The sequence below is a fragment of the Pantherophis guttatus genome, chromosome 2 (genome assembly GCF_059756535.1).
Source record: "Pantherophis guttatus breed Tessera chromosome 2, ASM5975653v1, whole genome shotgun sequence".
In the NCBI taxonomy this organism is placed as follows: domain Eukaryota; kingdom Metazoa; phylum Chordata; class Lepidosauria; order Squamata; family Colubridae; genus Pantherophis; species Pantherophis guttatus.
The window spans coordinates 110,948,273-110,965,783 of record NC_142064.1 but is presented as its reverse complement, the minus strand read 5'-3'; the positions used below and the strand labels follow the sequence as shown (position 1 = coordinate 110,965,783).

General features: G+C 42.7%; 1 protein-coding gene and 1 long non-coding RNA gene across 8 annotated transcripts in view; one reads left to right on the top strand and one right to left on the bottom strand.

Annotated features, from left to right (window-relative positions):
* The window catches only part of KRI1 (KRI1 homolog), a 149,788-nt gene extending 136,195 nt beyond the window's left edge, over positions 1-13,593 (bottom strand). For 4 of the 7 annotated variants that reach the window (XR_015732794.1, XM_034437838.3, XM_034437840.3 and 1 more), the window contains exons 1-4: positions 13,376-13,533; positions 13,222-13,286; positions 12,500-12,605; positions 10,068-10,170 (exon numbers count right to left, since the gene is read on the bottom strand). Coding sequence is in view for 6 of the 7 variants with exons in the window: in XM_034437838.3 (XP_034293729.1) it covers positions 10,068-10,170; positions 12,500-12,605; positions 13,222-13,286; positions 13,376-13,460 (359 nt within the window). In the remaining variant the exon portion in view is untranslated. Of the gene's footprint in view, positions 1-10,067; positions 10,171-12,499; positions 12,606-13,050; positions 13,287-13,375 lie in introns of all 7 variants that reach the window. The other 3 variants (XM_034437836.3, XM_087888497.1, XM_034437834.3) reach the window with 2 other exon arrangements.
* LOC117677553 (uncharacterized) lies at positions 13,570-14,711 on the top strand. The gene is made up of 2 exons (XR_004594815.3): positions 13,570-13,665; positions 14,546-14,711. It is a non-coding gene; the product is annotated as an uncharacterized LOC117677553 (long non-coding RNA).
* Positions 14,712-17,511: the final 2,800 nt, after the last annotated feature.

Below are 17,511 nucleotides of genomic sequence, written 5' to 3'. Positions count from 1 at the left end.
ATCGATCAACGTAAATGGCCTGAATGATAATAAAAAGAGAAATTTTTTTTTTACAAAATTAGCTAAACAAAATATGGATATAGTGTGTCTTCAAGAGGTTCATATTAAAAAGGAAAATCAAAAATATTTGGAATATAAGAAATTGGGGAATCTTTATGCATCTCTAGCTGACAAAAAGAAGAGGGGAGTAGCATTGTACATCAAGAAGGAAATAAAAGCCGAACTAAAATATGCAGACCCGAAGGGAAGGATATTAATGGTGGAAGTTAAAAGAGGCAATTATCCAATTTTATTAACAGCAATTTATGCTCCGAATGAAAACTTAGGAGACTTTTATAAAAAATTAGGAGAGAGATTAAGCATGATGGATAAGAGCAAGATTTGCATAATTGGGGATTTTAATGGGGTAATAGATTCGAATAGAGACTATAAGGGGACCAAAGGTAAAAAGAAAAAGAGGAAAAATTTACCAAAACCATTCTTTGATATGGTAGAAGAACTTAATCTAGTGGATATTTGGCGGGTTCTGCACCCACATAAGAGGCAGTATACATATTATTCTAACCCTAAAAAATCTTGGTCCAGGATTGATATGATGTGGGTAAGCAGAGATATAGGGTTAGATATTAAGTCAACAGAAATTATGCCCAACATTTGGGCAGACCATAATCCATTAGAGGTTAAATGGGAATGTACGCACAAGAGAAGAAATACAAGATGGAGATTAAATAATCAATTTCTAAAGGACAAGCAAAATGTTGAGAAAGTAAAAACAGAATTAAATCTATTTTCTGAAGTAAATGAAAAGGAAGTAACATCTCGAGGTATCATATGGGATACAATGAAAGCGTACATAAGAGGACTAGCAATATCGTATAGTGCACATAGAAATAAGGAAAGAAGAGAGAGGCAGAAGGCACTGATAGAAGAATTAGGGAAAGCTGAGAGGGAACTACAACAAAAACCAGATAATAAGGTTGTTAAAGAAAACTGGATGGTTATACGGCACAAATTAAATATTATCGATCAAGAGGAATTGGCGTACAAAATGAAACGAACCAAACAATATTATTTTGAAAATGCAAACAAACCGGGCAGGTGGCTGTCCTACAGGTTAAAAAAAGAAAAAGAGAAAGGCATAATTCATCAATTGGAAGACCCGGAAGGCCATCTTAACAATAAACAGGAAGATAAATTGGAGATTGCCCGAGAGTATTATGCGGCTCTGTATGCGGAAGAACAAATTCCCAACGAAAAGGTGGTCCAATACTTGTCAAAAGAAAGTCTCCCAAAGATCGGGGAAGAGGATAAAGAAATACTTAATAAAGAAATAACGATGACAGAATTAAAAACGGTAATATCTAAACTTAAAAAGAACAAATCCCCAGGCCCAGATGGATTCCCAGGGGAATTCTATAAAAAATCGGATTTGGAGGAAATTTTATTACCAAAGCTGTTAGAAATTTATAATGAGGCCCTAACAGAATCCAAAATTCCAGAATCATGGAGAAAGGGGTATATTACTCTCCTCCAAAAAGGAGAGGATCCAAAATTAATTAAAAATTATAGACCGATCTCCCTCCTGAATACGGACTACAAAATTTATATGGGCATCTTAGCAGGAAGGCTAAAAATAATTCTGAATAAATTAATACACAGTGATCAAAATGGATTCCTCCCTGGGAGGCAAATCAGGAATAATACAAGGATGATAATAGACATATTGGAATACTATGAGGAACACCCGAACAAAGAAATGGCATTGGTCTTTGTCGACGCCCAAAAGGCATTCGACAATCTTAATTGGCAATTTATGAAACAACAAATTATCCAAATGGAATTTGGATCAAATTTTGTCAATACGATATCCACAATCTATCAAAAACAAAAGGCTAACATATTACTGAATGGAGAATTAACTAAAGCTTTTCAAATTAGAAAATGGGTCCGACAAGGGTGCCCTCTATCCCCACTTTTATTTATTTTAGCACTAGAAGTACTTTGGAGAAAGATTAGGAACAACAATGAAATAAAGGGTTTAACAATCAGAAAAGAGATATATAAGACACAGGCATTTGCAGATGATGTGGTATTAATTACGGAAGAACCATTAGAATCAGGCACTAAAATTTTGGAAGAATTGGGCACTTACGGAGAGGTAGCAGGCCTTAAATTAAATAAATCCAAAACTAAATTATTAACAAAAAATATGACGGAGGTAAGAAAAAAAGCACTGGAAGAATCAATGGAGATCCAACACCGCCAAGAAGGTAAAATACCTGGGGGTGTGGATTTCATCAAGGTGCTCGGCCCTCAGAGAGGATAATTATTTACCATTGATTAGAAATATTAAACAGGATCTAGAAAAGTGGGGAAGACTACAGATATCATTATTAGGTAGAATTGCGGCAATAAAAATGAGCATATTACCCAAGTTATTGTATCTATTCCAAATGGTCCCTGTTAAATTAGATTTAAAAAAAATTGGGAGCTCAATAGCATCATCAGAAAATTTATTTGGGAGGGAAAGAAACCAAGAATAGCAATTAGGAATTTACAGGACAAGAAGGAAAGAGGGGGTTTCAGATTACCTAAATGGGAGTTATATCAAAAAGCTGCAAACCTAGTATGGCTGAAAGATTGGGCAACCCTGAGAAATAAAAGACTGTTAACTTTAGAAGGGCATGATCTCCAGAAGGGTTGGCATGCATATCTCTGGGATACTGGGAAGAAGATGAAAACTTATTTCCATAGGCATAAAATAAGGGAGATCTTGATACAAATATGGGGAGAGATGAGACAGAAGCACTTTAGGAAAATTCCGAGATGGCTTTCCACCATGGAGGCTATAATATATCCAAATGTATTAGAAATGGGTAAAACGGTCAGATACAATGAATTATTAGATGGGGGAGGGAATCTTAAAACAAGGGAAGAATTGATGGAACAAGGTATTTCTATAGACTGGTGGCCATATAACCAAATTAAATCCAGATATAAAAAAGATAAGGAGGAATTTGGCATTGAGACGAGCATAAATGGATTTGACAAGATATGGATGGGTACGGATGACAAAATTCTAGCTAAATTATATAATTACTTATTGGAGTACGATATGGCAGAGGAGGTAGTTAAAGAACCGATGTTAGCATGGGCCAAAAATATCGGACAGAATATAAATCTGAACGAATGGGATTCAATATGGAATAATAATCTTAAAATGACAAAGGCGACGGTTTACAAGGAAAACCAATACAAGCTGTTTTATAGATGGCATATGGCCCCAGCTAGGATAGCGAAGATCTACCCCAATTCGAGCCCTAAATGTTGGAAATGTGACCATCAGCAGGGTACTTTCTATCACTGCTGGTGGACTTGTAATCAGGCACAAAAATTCTGGAGGATGATATGGATGTGGATTAGAGAAATAATAAAAAAAAAAAATTGATTTCGAACCAAAAGCCTTTCTCCTGGGAATTTTGAAAATTGAATATGCAAAAAAGAAAAAGTACTTAATTATACATATTCTGACAGCCGCTAGAATTTCCTTTGCCCAGTATTGGAAAGAAAAACAAATACCACCTCAAGAACATGTTATAGGGAAAATACTGGAGTGTGCCGAAATGAAAATTGACTTCAGAAATTAATGACAGAGAAGATTCGGAATTTTATAGCGTGTGGAACATGTGGTACGAATGGATGGGGAAAAGAAATAAAGAAGGAAATAGAGTATAGAGATTAAGTATTAATTAATCAACAAAATCCATGGAGAAATGAACAGTATTACATTTAGTCTTAGAGATTTGAGCACTATTATCTTTAAATGTTTTGAAATTAAATTTAGCTTTAAGAAACAATATCAAATAAAAGATAAGTAATAATGCATGTAGATGTATATATGTATATATTTGCACCAATGAACCGAAAATGTATTGAATGTATCACACTATATGTTATAATAAAAATCAAATTAAAAAAAAAAGAGAGAATAACTGTTTAATGTTATTGTATTTGTACTAGAAGATATGTTATGAAGTAAATGAAGTTACACAAGGTATAATTGTTCAATGTATATAATTTGTGGAAGGATGCTGTACAGAAATATTTGTAATCAAGACAACACACTGTTTAAGGAGAGATGAAATGTTTATATACATCTCCACCCCAGGCCACCCCAACGATGCCCTTGAAGTGATGTCCCAGTGCCTGGAGGCTGTGAGGATCTGGATGGGGAGGAACAGGCTCAAGCTCAACTCTTCCAAGACTGAGTGGCTGTGGTTCCCGGCATCCCGATATAGTCAGTTGACTCCATCACTGACTATCAGGGGCGAGTCTTTAGCCCCCGTGGAAAGGGCACGCAATATGGGAGTCCTCCTGGATACGCAGCTGTCCTTGGAGGAACATCTGACGGCTGTAGCCCGGGGGACCTTTTGTCAGGTTCGCCTGATTCGCCAGTTGCAGCCCTTTCTTGATCGGGATTCCCTGTGCACAGTCACTCAGGCCCTCGTCACCTCGCGCCTGGACTACTGCAACGCTCTCTACATGGGGCTCCCCTTGAGGAGTACCTGGAGGCTCCAACTGGTCCAGAATGTGGCCGCGTGGGTAATCACGGGAGCCGCCTGGCGCTCCCATATAACACCGCTCCTACGTGAGCTGCACTGGCTCCCAGTGGTCTTCCAGGTGCGCTTCAAGGTGTTGGTTACCACCTTTAAAGCGCTCCACGGCATAGGACCTAGTTATCTTCGAGACCGCCTGCTGCTACCGATGACCTCCCACCGACCTGTGCGCTCCCACAGAGAGGGCCTCCTCAGGGGTGCCATCAGCCAAACAATGTAGGCTGGTGACCCCCAGGGGGAGGGCCTTCTTTGTGGGGGCACCTACCCTCTGGAATCAGTTGCCCCCAGAGATAAGGAGAATCCAAGACCTCGGTGCCTTCCGCTGTGCCCTTAAAACCTTCTTTTTCCAGCAAGCCGGGCTGGCTTAACATATTTTTAATTTTTAATTGGTTTGTTATCTTAAACTGGGGCCAAATTAATATATATCCTTTTAATTGTTTTTTAATGTTTGTATTGTATGTTTTTATCTGGCTGTACACCGCCCTGAGTCTTTCGAGAGAAGGTGCGGTATATAAATTTGAAATAAAATAAAAATAAATAAAAAATAAATATATCTTTTTTTTTAATAGAAAATAAATAAAAAAACTTATAAAAAAAAAGAAATAGGCCAAGTTGTTGGGTCGCCCATCGGTTCTCTTGCACCAAGAAGTATCCAGGTGGCAACCCCACTGCTGCCAGGGGTGTCTGACCAAGGACCCCAGCTTCCGCTGGAGCTGCGTGTGCCGGCCCCTTGTCCAACAGTGGGGAGGCGGCGGGAACAGGAGCCACTGTTCTTTTGCTGGGGGGCTCTCACTGCCCCAAGTAGAGGTGGCACCATTGGCGGCAGGAGGGTGGGAGATGGGGAAGGCAGCAGTTTCATGGCACTCATCCCAGCTCCCACAGTCATGGCCCTCATTGAGGTGGCTCCCTGGACTTCCAGCCCGCTGAACTTCTCCTTCAGCTATTCCATCGACAGACTGGGAACCGTGGCTGGGAACTTCCACTCAGTTGGGTCATCCCACTTAGCTGCTCACCTAGCATTCCAATTGCTCCTCTGGGTCACCGTGATTCCAGGATTAATCTGTTGGTGCTCCACTTCTACCGCCTACCCTATGTGGCTTGGCCATCAGCCCCTGGGGCCTTCTGTTGTGACTCCGACCCCCAAGCCCGTCTTATCAGAGGAAGAAGACTTCGAAAGTGAAGGAGAGGAGTTGGCAAGGCCTCCCTCTCCAGGACCCTCCTCTCTGGCAATGCCTCAGGTGTCGTCCGAAGGCCAAGAGATAGGCCAGGAGCCAGGCACTTCCGAGCAGCCGCAGTTAAGACAGCGACGGAGATGAGTCTTGGCCGGATCCCCGACAACGTCAGAAAGATAAGCGTGCGCAGCAGAGAAAGAGGCGTGCCAGAGATTAAGCTGAGTCACTGGACCACACCCCACAGGGGATAAAAGGGGGTGTGGTTGCCATTCAGGCCTTGTGACGGACAAAACTGAAAAGCTAGCAAGTCATACTGCATTTCTGGAACTTCGTTATATGCCCTCCTTGGATTTATTATGGACTGAATTTGACAATTATTTGGCTTTGTGGACTTATTTTGGTGTATCGGACGGAGGAGAAAAACCTCCCTTTGTGAGTAAAGTCTTTGGCAGGCAGCTACTGGGTTGCTGCCAATTCTGTTATCTCAAAGGAATTCCTGATTGCTGGTTTTATTAACTCCTGGCTGACTGTTTGTGTGCGTGTGTGAGACGGGGACAGAACACCTTCCATCACTCTTTCCCCCTTGAGCATGGGCTGTTGCTCTGGCTTCTCTGTTTAGGACGTGCCGCTTGCATCCTGGCTTTGGCTTCAGCTGCTGCTGGGACCTCTTGAGAGGGGGCTTCCCCTGGCTTGGGCCCCACCATCTCTTTCTTTGTCAGCTGCTGACATCTTGAAGCTGCCAACTTCCTGGTGGAGTCCAGGTAGGCAGCTATATGGAGAGCTGGTTTGATGTCAACTGTCCAGTTAGCGAATCCCGAAAAGGGAACTCCTGGGACGTTATTTTAAAACTTTATTGAATAAACCACACTGGCACAGAAGAAGCGAAACCAGGTCTGGTTTTCCGCACAAAAGTGAGTGTAGTTAAGTCCCCCTTTTCCCTACGGGCCACTCACAGTCCAAAATGTCCACCAATCGCTTCTGTTCATTTGTTATGGGAAACAGCCAGCCACGCCGGGACATCTGCTTGGCATGTCCTTGAGATGCCAGCATGTCTCATGGAAGCTGACGGATGCTTGAATACCACTCTCTTACCCCTGCATTCCATCCACCCACCTCCCTGTTATTGTCAAGGTGCAAGCGAAGGAAGAATGTTTCTTATCCTGCCCGCTGGTGCTCCAAGATTTTTTAAAGGTATGATACAATGGTTCTGAGATAACATCTGCCAGCTCCTTCAGAACTCTGGGGTGTAATCCATCAGATCCCGGTGATTTATATTCAAGGTTAGAAAGGTGTTCTCTTACTATTTTCATGCTTATTTTAATTTTTATTTCTAGTCTAACTTTTACAGTTATGTTTTTGGTAGATTGGGCTATAGTCTTTTTGTGTGAAAACTGATGCAAAGAATGAATTAAGCAGCTGTGCTTTCTCTCTACTGCCTGTTATTCCCTTACCATCTTCTGTCTTTAATGGACTGTTTCCTTGACTTTTTTTCTTGTTGTTTATATGTTAAAAGAAATGTTATTATTTTTGACTTTTGTTACAAGTCTTTGTTCATTCTGAGCCTTTGCTTTCCTGACTGCATCTTTACAGATTAGGCTATCTGCTGATATTCAGCCTTTGTTATGTGTCCCTCTTTTCATTTTTATACATCCCTTTTCTCTTTATCAGAGAGATGGTTGTGCAACCATGCTGGTTTCTTCTTGGATTTCTTGTTTTTCTTTTCCAGTGGTATTGTGTTGGATTGGGCTTTTATGATCATATTTTTCAATGTTTCCCATGTTTCTTGTTTTCTCCTTTAGGATTTTTATCCATGAAAATTTGTTTAGGCTCTCTCTGGGTTTGTTAAAATCAGCCTTTTAAAGTTTAAGATGCTGGTTGGATTATATTCTATTGTTTGTGTTTGTATTATATTGAATTCCAGTATGACGTGATCACTCTTGCCCAAGGTTCCAGCAACTTCAACTCCCTCTATCACTTCTTTTCTATTAGTAAGAATTACGTTAGGTCCAGTATAGTTTTTCCCCTAGTTCCCTTCTTCTATGCCAGTGTGGTTTATTCAATAAAGTTTTAAAATAATGTCCCAGGAGTTCCCTTCTCTGACCATTTAGGTCAGCGGTCACCAACTATTGGTCTGTGGATGAGAAAAATTTGGTGGTCCCCAGAAAACTTATTTGAATTTTTTATATTGCACTAAATCAGGGATCTTCAAATTACAGCCCCTGGTACAGATACGTGCAATGAACGTTTGTGTTGCTGCAGAGTCTCCCCTTCTGGGTCTTTTTGTGTGCGTCGGAGAGGGGGAGAAATTCTGACTTGGGGTCTGCTTCAGCCTCCTGGTGTGGAGCTTTAGCGAAAACTAGAGGGAAGCGCCACTGGTGGCAAAGAGCCGGAGGGCCTTGTTCAAGTGGGACTGCCTCATGGCCTGGAACTGGCTGACCATCTCAGCCTGCTGAGCCTCCAGGCGCTGATACCTGGCCTTGCACTCCCGCAGGTCTTCCCTCTGCTTGGAAAGCCTAAACTCGTAGTCCTCAGTGAGGTGCTTCTGCTGAGCCTCCTTCTCGGTCAGATCCAATTTGAACTGAGTCAGCTGTTTTGCCAACTCTTTCTCGTGGTGGCTAATTAGCTCCAATGCTTCCTGTTGGAGCCCTAAGAAGGCCGGGCAGGCAGGCAAGGAATGGCTGGGAGGAGAGGAGCAAGTAGAGGCTGGCGAGGCACCCCTTGACATGAGTGACATTGAGTTGGCCGCACCCACCCAGTCACATGACCACCCAGCCAGTCATTAGGCAGATCATATTAGTGGTCTGCAGGCAGGGGTGAAATGCTGCTGGCTTTATCCGTCTCACAGGAGTCAGTAGTGCCAGTGGCGGGTAGTTCAGAGAAGCAGTAGCACCGGCAGCGGGAGGCTCTGCCCCCCCTCTCCCCCAGCAGCAGGCTCTGTCACGTCCTGGTTTTGACCATCTGCCCATGCGCAGGCTTTACGCATGCGACGATGGCATGCGTGCAGACGATGGCACGTGCACATCAGCGAACCGGTAGGAAAGGTAAGTACATTTCACCCCTGTACGCAGGATTTAAAATTATGAATTTAGTGGCCCCTGATGTCTGAAATGTGGTGACCCCTGATTTGGTTGACAAAGTTGTCAGTTAAGTTGGTTAGGAATCTATTTGATCTCCCATTTGTTGCAGTTTGTCTCCTGGTTGATAGTAGGGTAGTTAAAGTCTGCCATTATCACTGTGATATGTTTCCTACATACATTTATTAATTGATTAACAAAGAGTTCATCTATTTCTTCTGCTTGGTTGGGTGGCCTATAGCAATATCATTCCCCCACCTTTTATATTGACCCATATGGATTCTATGAGGTTTTCATCCTTGGTTTTGGGTATTTCTGTAGAGATGTAGTGATCCTTTACATATAATGAAACTCCAGCTCCTCTTTTGTTAGGTCTGTTTCTTTTGAATAGTTCGTATCCTTCCATCAGTACATTCTAGTCACGAGTGTCATCCCACCAAGTTTCAGTAATGGCAACTATATCATATCTGCCTTCATGTACTAATACTTCGAGTTCATCCTATTTGTTCCCTAAACTTTGAGCATTAGTGTATAGGCGCGTGATGGCTAACCTATGGCACGTGTGTCAGAGGTGGCATGCAGCGCCCTCTCTGTGGGCACGCAAGGCGTCACCCCAGTTCAGCTCTGCTGCATATGCATGGGCACCTCCCACAGCCAGCTGGTCCTTGGGTCTCTGCCCCGCATGCACGGGGGCAAGGCACGGGCTGCTGCTTGGACAGATAATCAACTCACCTGTGCTGTGTGGTCTGCAGCTGCTGCCAGATACCATCGGCCCACATGCACTCACCACCTCCTGTGCTGGCCACACTCATCCCTCTTCACTAGAGCTTATTTTTGGGTAGAGCTTATATTAGGCACATACTTAAAAATTAGGCCAGGGCTTATTTTCAGGGTAGGTCTTATTTTCGGGAAAACACAGTATGTGTTCTACAGAAGCTGTTTGTTCCTTATTGTGTACAATTTGGATGTATCGGTTTTCTTCTTTAATGTTCATATATGGGGTTATCATGAAGTTAAAGGTTCAAATAAGTATCATCCATGTTTTATCAATGACTTGATAAATCTTCGAAAATAAGTGTAAAATATACCTAATGCTATCCCAATTACACTCCTTTCTTAAATCATTTAAGCAAGATAAATTCTTAGTGCTCAACATCTCTAGACTAAATATTAATTATGAAGTAGTGCAACTTTTTACATCTTACCCTGCCTTCTCCACCATAACTTTTCTCTCATAATCCTTAAGTAACATGGGCTTTTCTTTCTTCTTTGTGGAAGTCTTCTTACAAACACTGGCTGAGGAAGAATCTGAGAAGAGAATCAAGCATAACTGATCACCTGACAACTTCTAGTAAAGTTAAATCATTACTCAACCCAAATACAACCCGCATTGCGCCCATGCAATCTCTCCTCATCCATAGACCTCTCTGCCCTTTGTGGTATATAGAGGAACTGAGAGGGCTGAAATGGATGAAGAGACTTCTAAAGCACCACTGGTGAAAGACAAGGGATGAACTTGACCTAACATGGGTAAGAGCTGCTATTAAGGCTTACCTTGTGGCGATTTATGTAGCGAAATGTAAATACTTCTCCGTACTAATTGTGTCTGCAGATAATCGCCCAGCGACCCTCTTTAAGGTGAGCCGCCTCCTCCTCCTCCTGGGGAAGGAGGAGATTGAGGTCCACCTGAAGGGGTGAGCTGAGGAATTTATGGATTTTCTGGAAGACAAAATCGACTTCATTCCCAGTTAGATGTTGGTGTGGTTGCTGGTCCATCGGAAGCCCCTGAGGCAGGTTCTTGCTCTGTTATTTGGGAACAGTTTGACCCTATCACTCCTGAGGAAGTGAACAGGATCCTAGGGAGTATGTACGCAAACACTTGTATTTTAGACCCATGTCCCTCCTGGCTTGTGAAAGCTTCCCGGGAGCTGATAGGCGGGCAGACTCTGGTGGTGATTAATGCTTCCCTACAGGGTAGTGCCCAAGTACTTTAAGGAGGCTGTGATCCGCCCTCTTCTTAAGAAGCCATTTCTGGATTCCACCCTGTTGGATAATTTCCAACCTGTCTCCAATCTTCCCTTTTTGGCAAAAGTGGTTGAGAAAGTAGTTGCGCGGCAGCTCCAGAGGTTTCTGGATGAAACGGATTATCTAGATCCCTACCAGTTAGGATTCAGGCCTGGATATGGGACAGAAACAGCACTGGTCGCACTTTTGGATGATCTCTGGAAGGAACGGGATAGAGGTAGTGCATTCATCCTTGCTCTACTTGACCTCTCAGCAGCTCTCGATACCATCAACCATGGTATTCTTCTGGAGCAGCTTCGCAGGATGAGAGTGGTGGCTCTGTGCTATCCTGGTTTACTTCCTTCCTCTGCAGCTACTCTCAGTCAGTGTCGATAGGAGAAGAGAGATTCAGCCCTCGCCCACAGGGCTCGGTGCTCTCCACTTCTGTTCAACATTTATATGAAGCCATTCGGTGAGATCATCCATCACCATGGACTGAGGTATCATCAATATGCTGATGATACTCAGCTGTATCTCTCAGTCTGTGGTGAATTAAGCGATGCCGTGTCCTCCCTCTCACAGTGCCTGAAGGCTGTTAGGGGCTGTATGGGGAGCAAGAGGTTGAAACTGAATCCTGGCAAGACTGGGTGGCTCTGGATTTGGGGTTCTTTGGCCCATGGAGAATTGCCACCTTTGGTCTTGGATGGGGTGGCACTACTCTAAACAGACCGTGTGTGTAATCTGGGGGTTCTCCTGGATTCACAACTCCTGCTTTAAGAGCAGGTGGCGGTCGTGACCAGGAGGGCCTTTGCACAACTGTGGGTTGTGCGCCAGTTACACCCTTTCCTGGACAGACAATCCCTACTCATGGTCACTCATGCCCTAGTCACTTCCCATCTTGACTATTGTAACACACTGTACATGGGGCTGCCCTTGAAGAGTATCCAGAAGCTCCAGCTGGTGCAAAATGCAGCGGCCCACAAGGTTTTTGTGTAGACCTTGATGTGCACATGTATTACCTCTCCTGCAGGAGCTGCATTGGTTGCCGATTTGCTTCCAGGTACAATTCAAGGTGCTAGTTGTCACCTTTAAAGCCCTTCATGGCTTGGGATCAGGTTATCTGAGGGACCGTCTCTTACCGGTCATATCTACCCAACCCACTAGAGCAGGGAGGCAAAGAATGTTGGGGGTCCCATCCCTGAGGGAAATACATCTGGTGGGACCCAGAAGAATGGCCTTCTCCATGGTGGCTCCGTCTCTCTGGAACATCATTTCCCCCAGAGATTAGAATGGCCCCCACTCTAACACTCTTCTGGAAGGTGCTGAAGACCTGGTTCTGCCAGCAGGCCTGGGGAACCCAGAGTGAGATGGAGCCCATTAAATGGCTGGTGTGATGTGTTGTCACCAGGTGGAGGGCTATTATATTATTTTATTAATTTATTTGATTATTTTCATTTATTAGTTTTATTTTATATATGTAGTTTTTGTACCCCTGTAAGCTACCTTGGGTTGCCATGTGCTAATAGGCAGCAATATAAATTTTCAAATAAATAAATATGTATGTATGTATGTATGCTTAGACAAAGCCACTGGACAGTTGCCTTAATCCAAAAACATTGTAAACAATACTCACCTTCCTCAGTGTAGAAAGTGACATTCTTTTGATAAATTCGGGGATCCTTTGTTTTTAATAAGCCTAACATGGAATAAAAAGCACGATCCAGTTTGGGGTCAAGTTCCTATAATGGAAGGAAAGAACCACCAGAGGTGAATATTACCATTTGGAAAAAAAAATTTGCTCTGTGATACCTTTGTCCTAGCAAAGATAGAACTTCAAAAATACAGACATCAGAAAGCTCTAGACTGCCCTTTATAAGAGTCCCTTAAGAGGTCTGACCCTGCTGTTCTTCAAAAGAGCCCTGAAGACATGGCCCTTTGCCCAGAAAAGAGCTTTATTCAGTGCTAATTGCTAAGAATTCTGCCTAGCCCTCTCCATGTCTTTTATCAATGTTTTAATGTATTACTTTTGCTTTTAATCCTTACACACCACGAATAATTCTCAATAAGTTGGAGGCATTAGAGTTAAATTCAGAATTTAGACATTTAAATTATAAGCAGCACTTTTAGGAAGGTGATAAAAACCCCGTCCCCTAGCAGCAAAACTCAGAGTTCCCCCTTGCGAACCTCTGGAAAGTCAGCGTTTCACTTGCAGAGAGAAAGGGCCCAGACGTCGCTCCAATTGCTTTGGAATGTCAGCTTTCAGAGCAGCAGGGGAACACCACCCGTCAGGAAATGTAACCCGATTCTCCCGGATTAACAGAAATGAGGGCTTCTTGTCACTCAACGCCTACCCACCTCCTCTTCGCTAGACGCCGACTCGGAACTCGAGACTTTCTCCTCTTCCCCATATTTGTCCTGCACTGAGGGAGCGAGAAATCAGGCATAACATGAAGACAGCGCGGTAACAAATCCCCAAAGCGCAAACCCGACCACATTGTCCACCACTCACGCCGCTGCAGCTCCTCGCGACGCCGGTACTTCCCATAACGTGCAGCAAACGCCGCATTGACCCGCAATGCCGGCTGGCCAGACATCGCGTTACCACTCAGGCCTTCTGCATTGAAAGCAGGTTCATTTCCGGGTCGCTCAGCACGGAAAGGGTTGGGCTCACCAGCGGAAGTAATTGGATCTCCTCCCAGTCACCGGAAAGCTATCAATCAGCTAGTTGTTCCACTGGAGTGAGTACTTTGGAGGCGGGGCCAAATAAACTACGCAGAACTTGCCCAATATTAATATAAAGTAGGTGGGACGAATGTCCTTAACTTTTCTCAAAACGAAGCAGAATTCCAAAACGGGATGGCATCTTAAAAATGTAAACGCATTATTATTTAAGAGCTTCTACTAGACCGAACATATCAAGCACTATTTTAGAGATAGTGATGTTGTATGATTATAAAATGCAAAAAGTATTTTGTTTTTCATTTCATCAGTATTTAAATTACCTATTTTTTTCTATACGTATATGTTTGTGAATGCATACACAGATGCACGCAAGGATGAAGTTTTGTACGTCTGATAGCTATAAATCGAATTTATTGGCAGCCCTACTCATAAGCTGACTTCAATAAACTAAGAGAAGACAGAAATGAGGTTATGGATGGCAGGGAGAAAGTGGAACTGCTTAATTCCTTATTTGCATCTGTCTTTATGCAAAAGAAAAAAATAATCCAACCTATCAAAAGCAGCATCATAGGTGACAAAACAGGAACGCAAGTCAAAATAGGCAGGAAAATGTTAAGAGAACATCTATCCACTCTAGATGAATTCAAATTGCCAGGACCAAATGGATTACCTCCCAGGCGCTGCTGTGCCCACTTCACCAGTAGAATATAGTAGAATATAACTTTATTATGGTCATAGACCAGCAATAGACATCACTGTTTACAATATATTAAAAAAATAGTACTGACATTAATAGTGGATAATAACATCCCAGTTAAGAAAATACATGTTCTCAAACAGTTAGGGTCACTCACTCCCTAGTTTACGTGAGTGGAGAGCTGATTTAAGTATGTGAGTAAATATAATTTTCCAAAAATTGTTAGAGATATCTTCAAAAAATTGGCAGAAGTTGACAGCTATAATTCTGTAACCAATTTTTTTCTTGTGTTCATTGCAGCAACACAGAATTTTGCCACTGCACACGTGATAGCTGGGTTTTGAGTCCTGGAAGAGAAAGCCTACATAAAAATTATCTGTTCTCCCTGGCAATCTCTCTAATAGGAAGAATATATACTGACCTATAAACTCTGTATAACTCACAGTACAATAAAACATGTGAGATATCTTCGACTTCTCCTTTACCACATATACATACCCGCTCTGCTATTGGTGTTCTCTTGTATGAGGAAAAGGAGGCATTTATAGTAGTGCATTTTAATTTCTCCCAGAGGGTGTTCCTGGATATTGAATCGAAGGCCTATTTAAAATCAAGGAAGGCCACGAAAAGAGGAATTTTTTTTATATATGTGTATTTTTGAACCAGATGGTGAAGTACCAAGGTATGATCTACCATTGATCTTCCTTCTCTAAAACCAGCTTGTTCATCTTTGATTTTCCCCCCTGACGTTAGCCAATCCTGAAATTTATAGTATAGGTGTTTGGCATACAATTTACTAATAACACTCAGAAGACTAATGGGTCTATAATTGCCTGGGTCATTTCTATTACCCTTTTTATAAATTGGTATAATAATTGCTAATCCCCTATCTCTTGGCATATGGCCTGGTTTATCTATAAATGTAAACAGAGATGATAAAAGTGGAGCCCAGCAACTGACATTCTTTTTGATTATTTCTGGAAGGACATTTATCAGCACCAGGTGCCTTATTAGCTTTGAGGGATTAGATCAACCAGGATATCTCTTCTGGTGTAACAGGTGGCCGGTAAGGAGTTTGGTCCAAACTAATTTGGCTCTCCTTAGTTACATAGTTGGGGTCTCTATATAGCTCTCTCATATATTCTTCCCAGGCATGAATTAGTTGGGGGTAATGGGGATTTCCCCATTCCTCTAGTGATGTACCAAAAAAGGGATGTATTTTTTGTATTGACTGATGCAATTAATCTATGCCAAGACTCCTTCAGAGCTGCACTTTTCTTTTCTTTTAGGAGGGTCTTATATTGTGCCTTCAACTGCTTTAAGTAGTGAGTGTGATCCTCAGAAGGGGCGTTTTTACTTTTTCTGTACTCCCTATTATATATCCTTTTCAGTTGCACACAATCTCTATCAAACCATTTTTTATTCTTTAAAACTGGCTTTTTGGAGTGAGCTAGTATTCTGTTAGTGAGAACCGATTTCAAATTTGAAATTAAGGTTTCAAACCTCTCTAAGTATAATCCTTCAAGCTTATTTCTTAGTAGAAATGTACGTAGTTCTATGGTTTCTGGAACTAACTTCCATTTAGTACCTTCCTTTGCATTTTTCTCGGTCCATTTAATTTTTACCTGGGTATTTTGGCTCTCTAACCTGGGTAGGTAGATTGAGCCAATCCTTAAAAAAGTCTGGTGTAATGTAAGAGTAAGGATTACTGAATCTTGATCGCTTTCCAGTCTACCTCCATCTTCTGTAAGAACTTCCGGAGGTTGTATGATATTATCCAGTAATCAACTGTGAATTTTCTTCCTGCTCCCCGATAAGTATATTCTGCTGGGTAGTCACCCCATGTGGAACCATTAAGGTTACAAAGGTCCAAACGTACAGTCATCTGTCCTACACACAAACCTGCCTGATTTGCTTTAGGGTCTTTAAATTGTCTGGAATGCAGGGGTTCTCCTGGTACATTCTCATCATAATGGATCTTAAATTGATTAAATAATGCTTGTTCATTTGGGCCCATCCTAGCGTTTAAGTCCCCCCCCCTATAATTATTGCTGCTGTGGGGTATTTGTCTGAGTAGCCAAGGATAAAATCTATGCTGTCCCAAACCTTGTTGATCAAATTATTTTTATTAAGTGGAGGAATATAGATATTAAAAATGTTTAATTAAGAGTAAGGTAGTCACAACCCATGGCTGTGGCAGTGATACACATTTAAATTGCAGGGATGTATTAACTAATGTCACAATACCCTCTTTAGCTCTCCCGCCCATCTTACTTGGGACAGCTGGGATAGAGTTAGCCCAATAACCATCTAACTCAGCGGTTCTCAACCTGGGGGTCGCGACCCCTTTGGGGGTCGAACGGCCATTTCACAGGGGTCGACAAAGCCCTCTCTCGCCCCCCCCCACGCCTTCACTCACCCTCACCCTCTGCTGGATCGCCCGGTCGCTGTTCGCTTACCCCGCCCACTCCCAATCTATTGCTGCCTCCGGAGTCCCAGCTGATGGCTAGAGGGAAAAAAAACTTTAAATTCTTGCCCGGGGCTTCAAAGAGCCCCTACTCTCAGCTGTTTTGCGGAGGGCTCTGTTGCTAGCTAGCTGCAAAGAGGTAAATTCCTGGAGCAGATTTTTTTTTTCCCCTAGCTATGCTGAAAAAGCGAAATTGAAAGTAAGCAGGGTCTTAACCGGAAACCGGTTTCCGGTTGCGTCATGCTAAATGGAGGACTAGGAATTGTGTAGCTGCTTATCCTAGTTCTCCCTTTTCTGTGTCTGGCGGTTGTTCCTGCGCCATCGTGAGCCGTGGAGAGGCTTGCGAAGAAGGGGAGGCATCGGGGCATGCGAGGAGGTGGCTTTCCCGCAAGCTGGCAGATTTCTTCTCAGGATACCAGCACAGAAAGAGGGCGGCGTGGGATCGCCCCGAAATCGTGACTATACCAACTGGAGAGGGGAGCCCGCCAGCGTGGTGTAAGAATTCTACTTTACTAAGTTAGCTCAGAGCTGACTGAACCTCCTGCCTAAGAAACATATAAGATTTGCCATTTACTGGGGGAGCGGCTGAAATGGAGAAACGACTGTCTTGTAAACTTCTTGCTGCTAGCTGTTATTTCCCCCTCAGAAGCAGTTATTGATCTCCCTTTGAACTTTGATATTATCAAAACTTCATCTTCTCCCTTCTTTTTATTTGAATATATTGTCTGTTGGATGAGGAATAATTGACTGATCTTGTTGAAGACGTAGTGAGATTTTCTCTTTTACTTCTCTCTTTGTC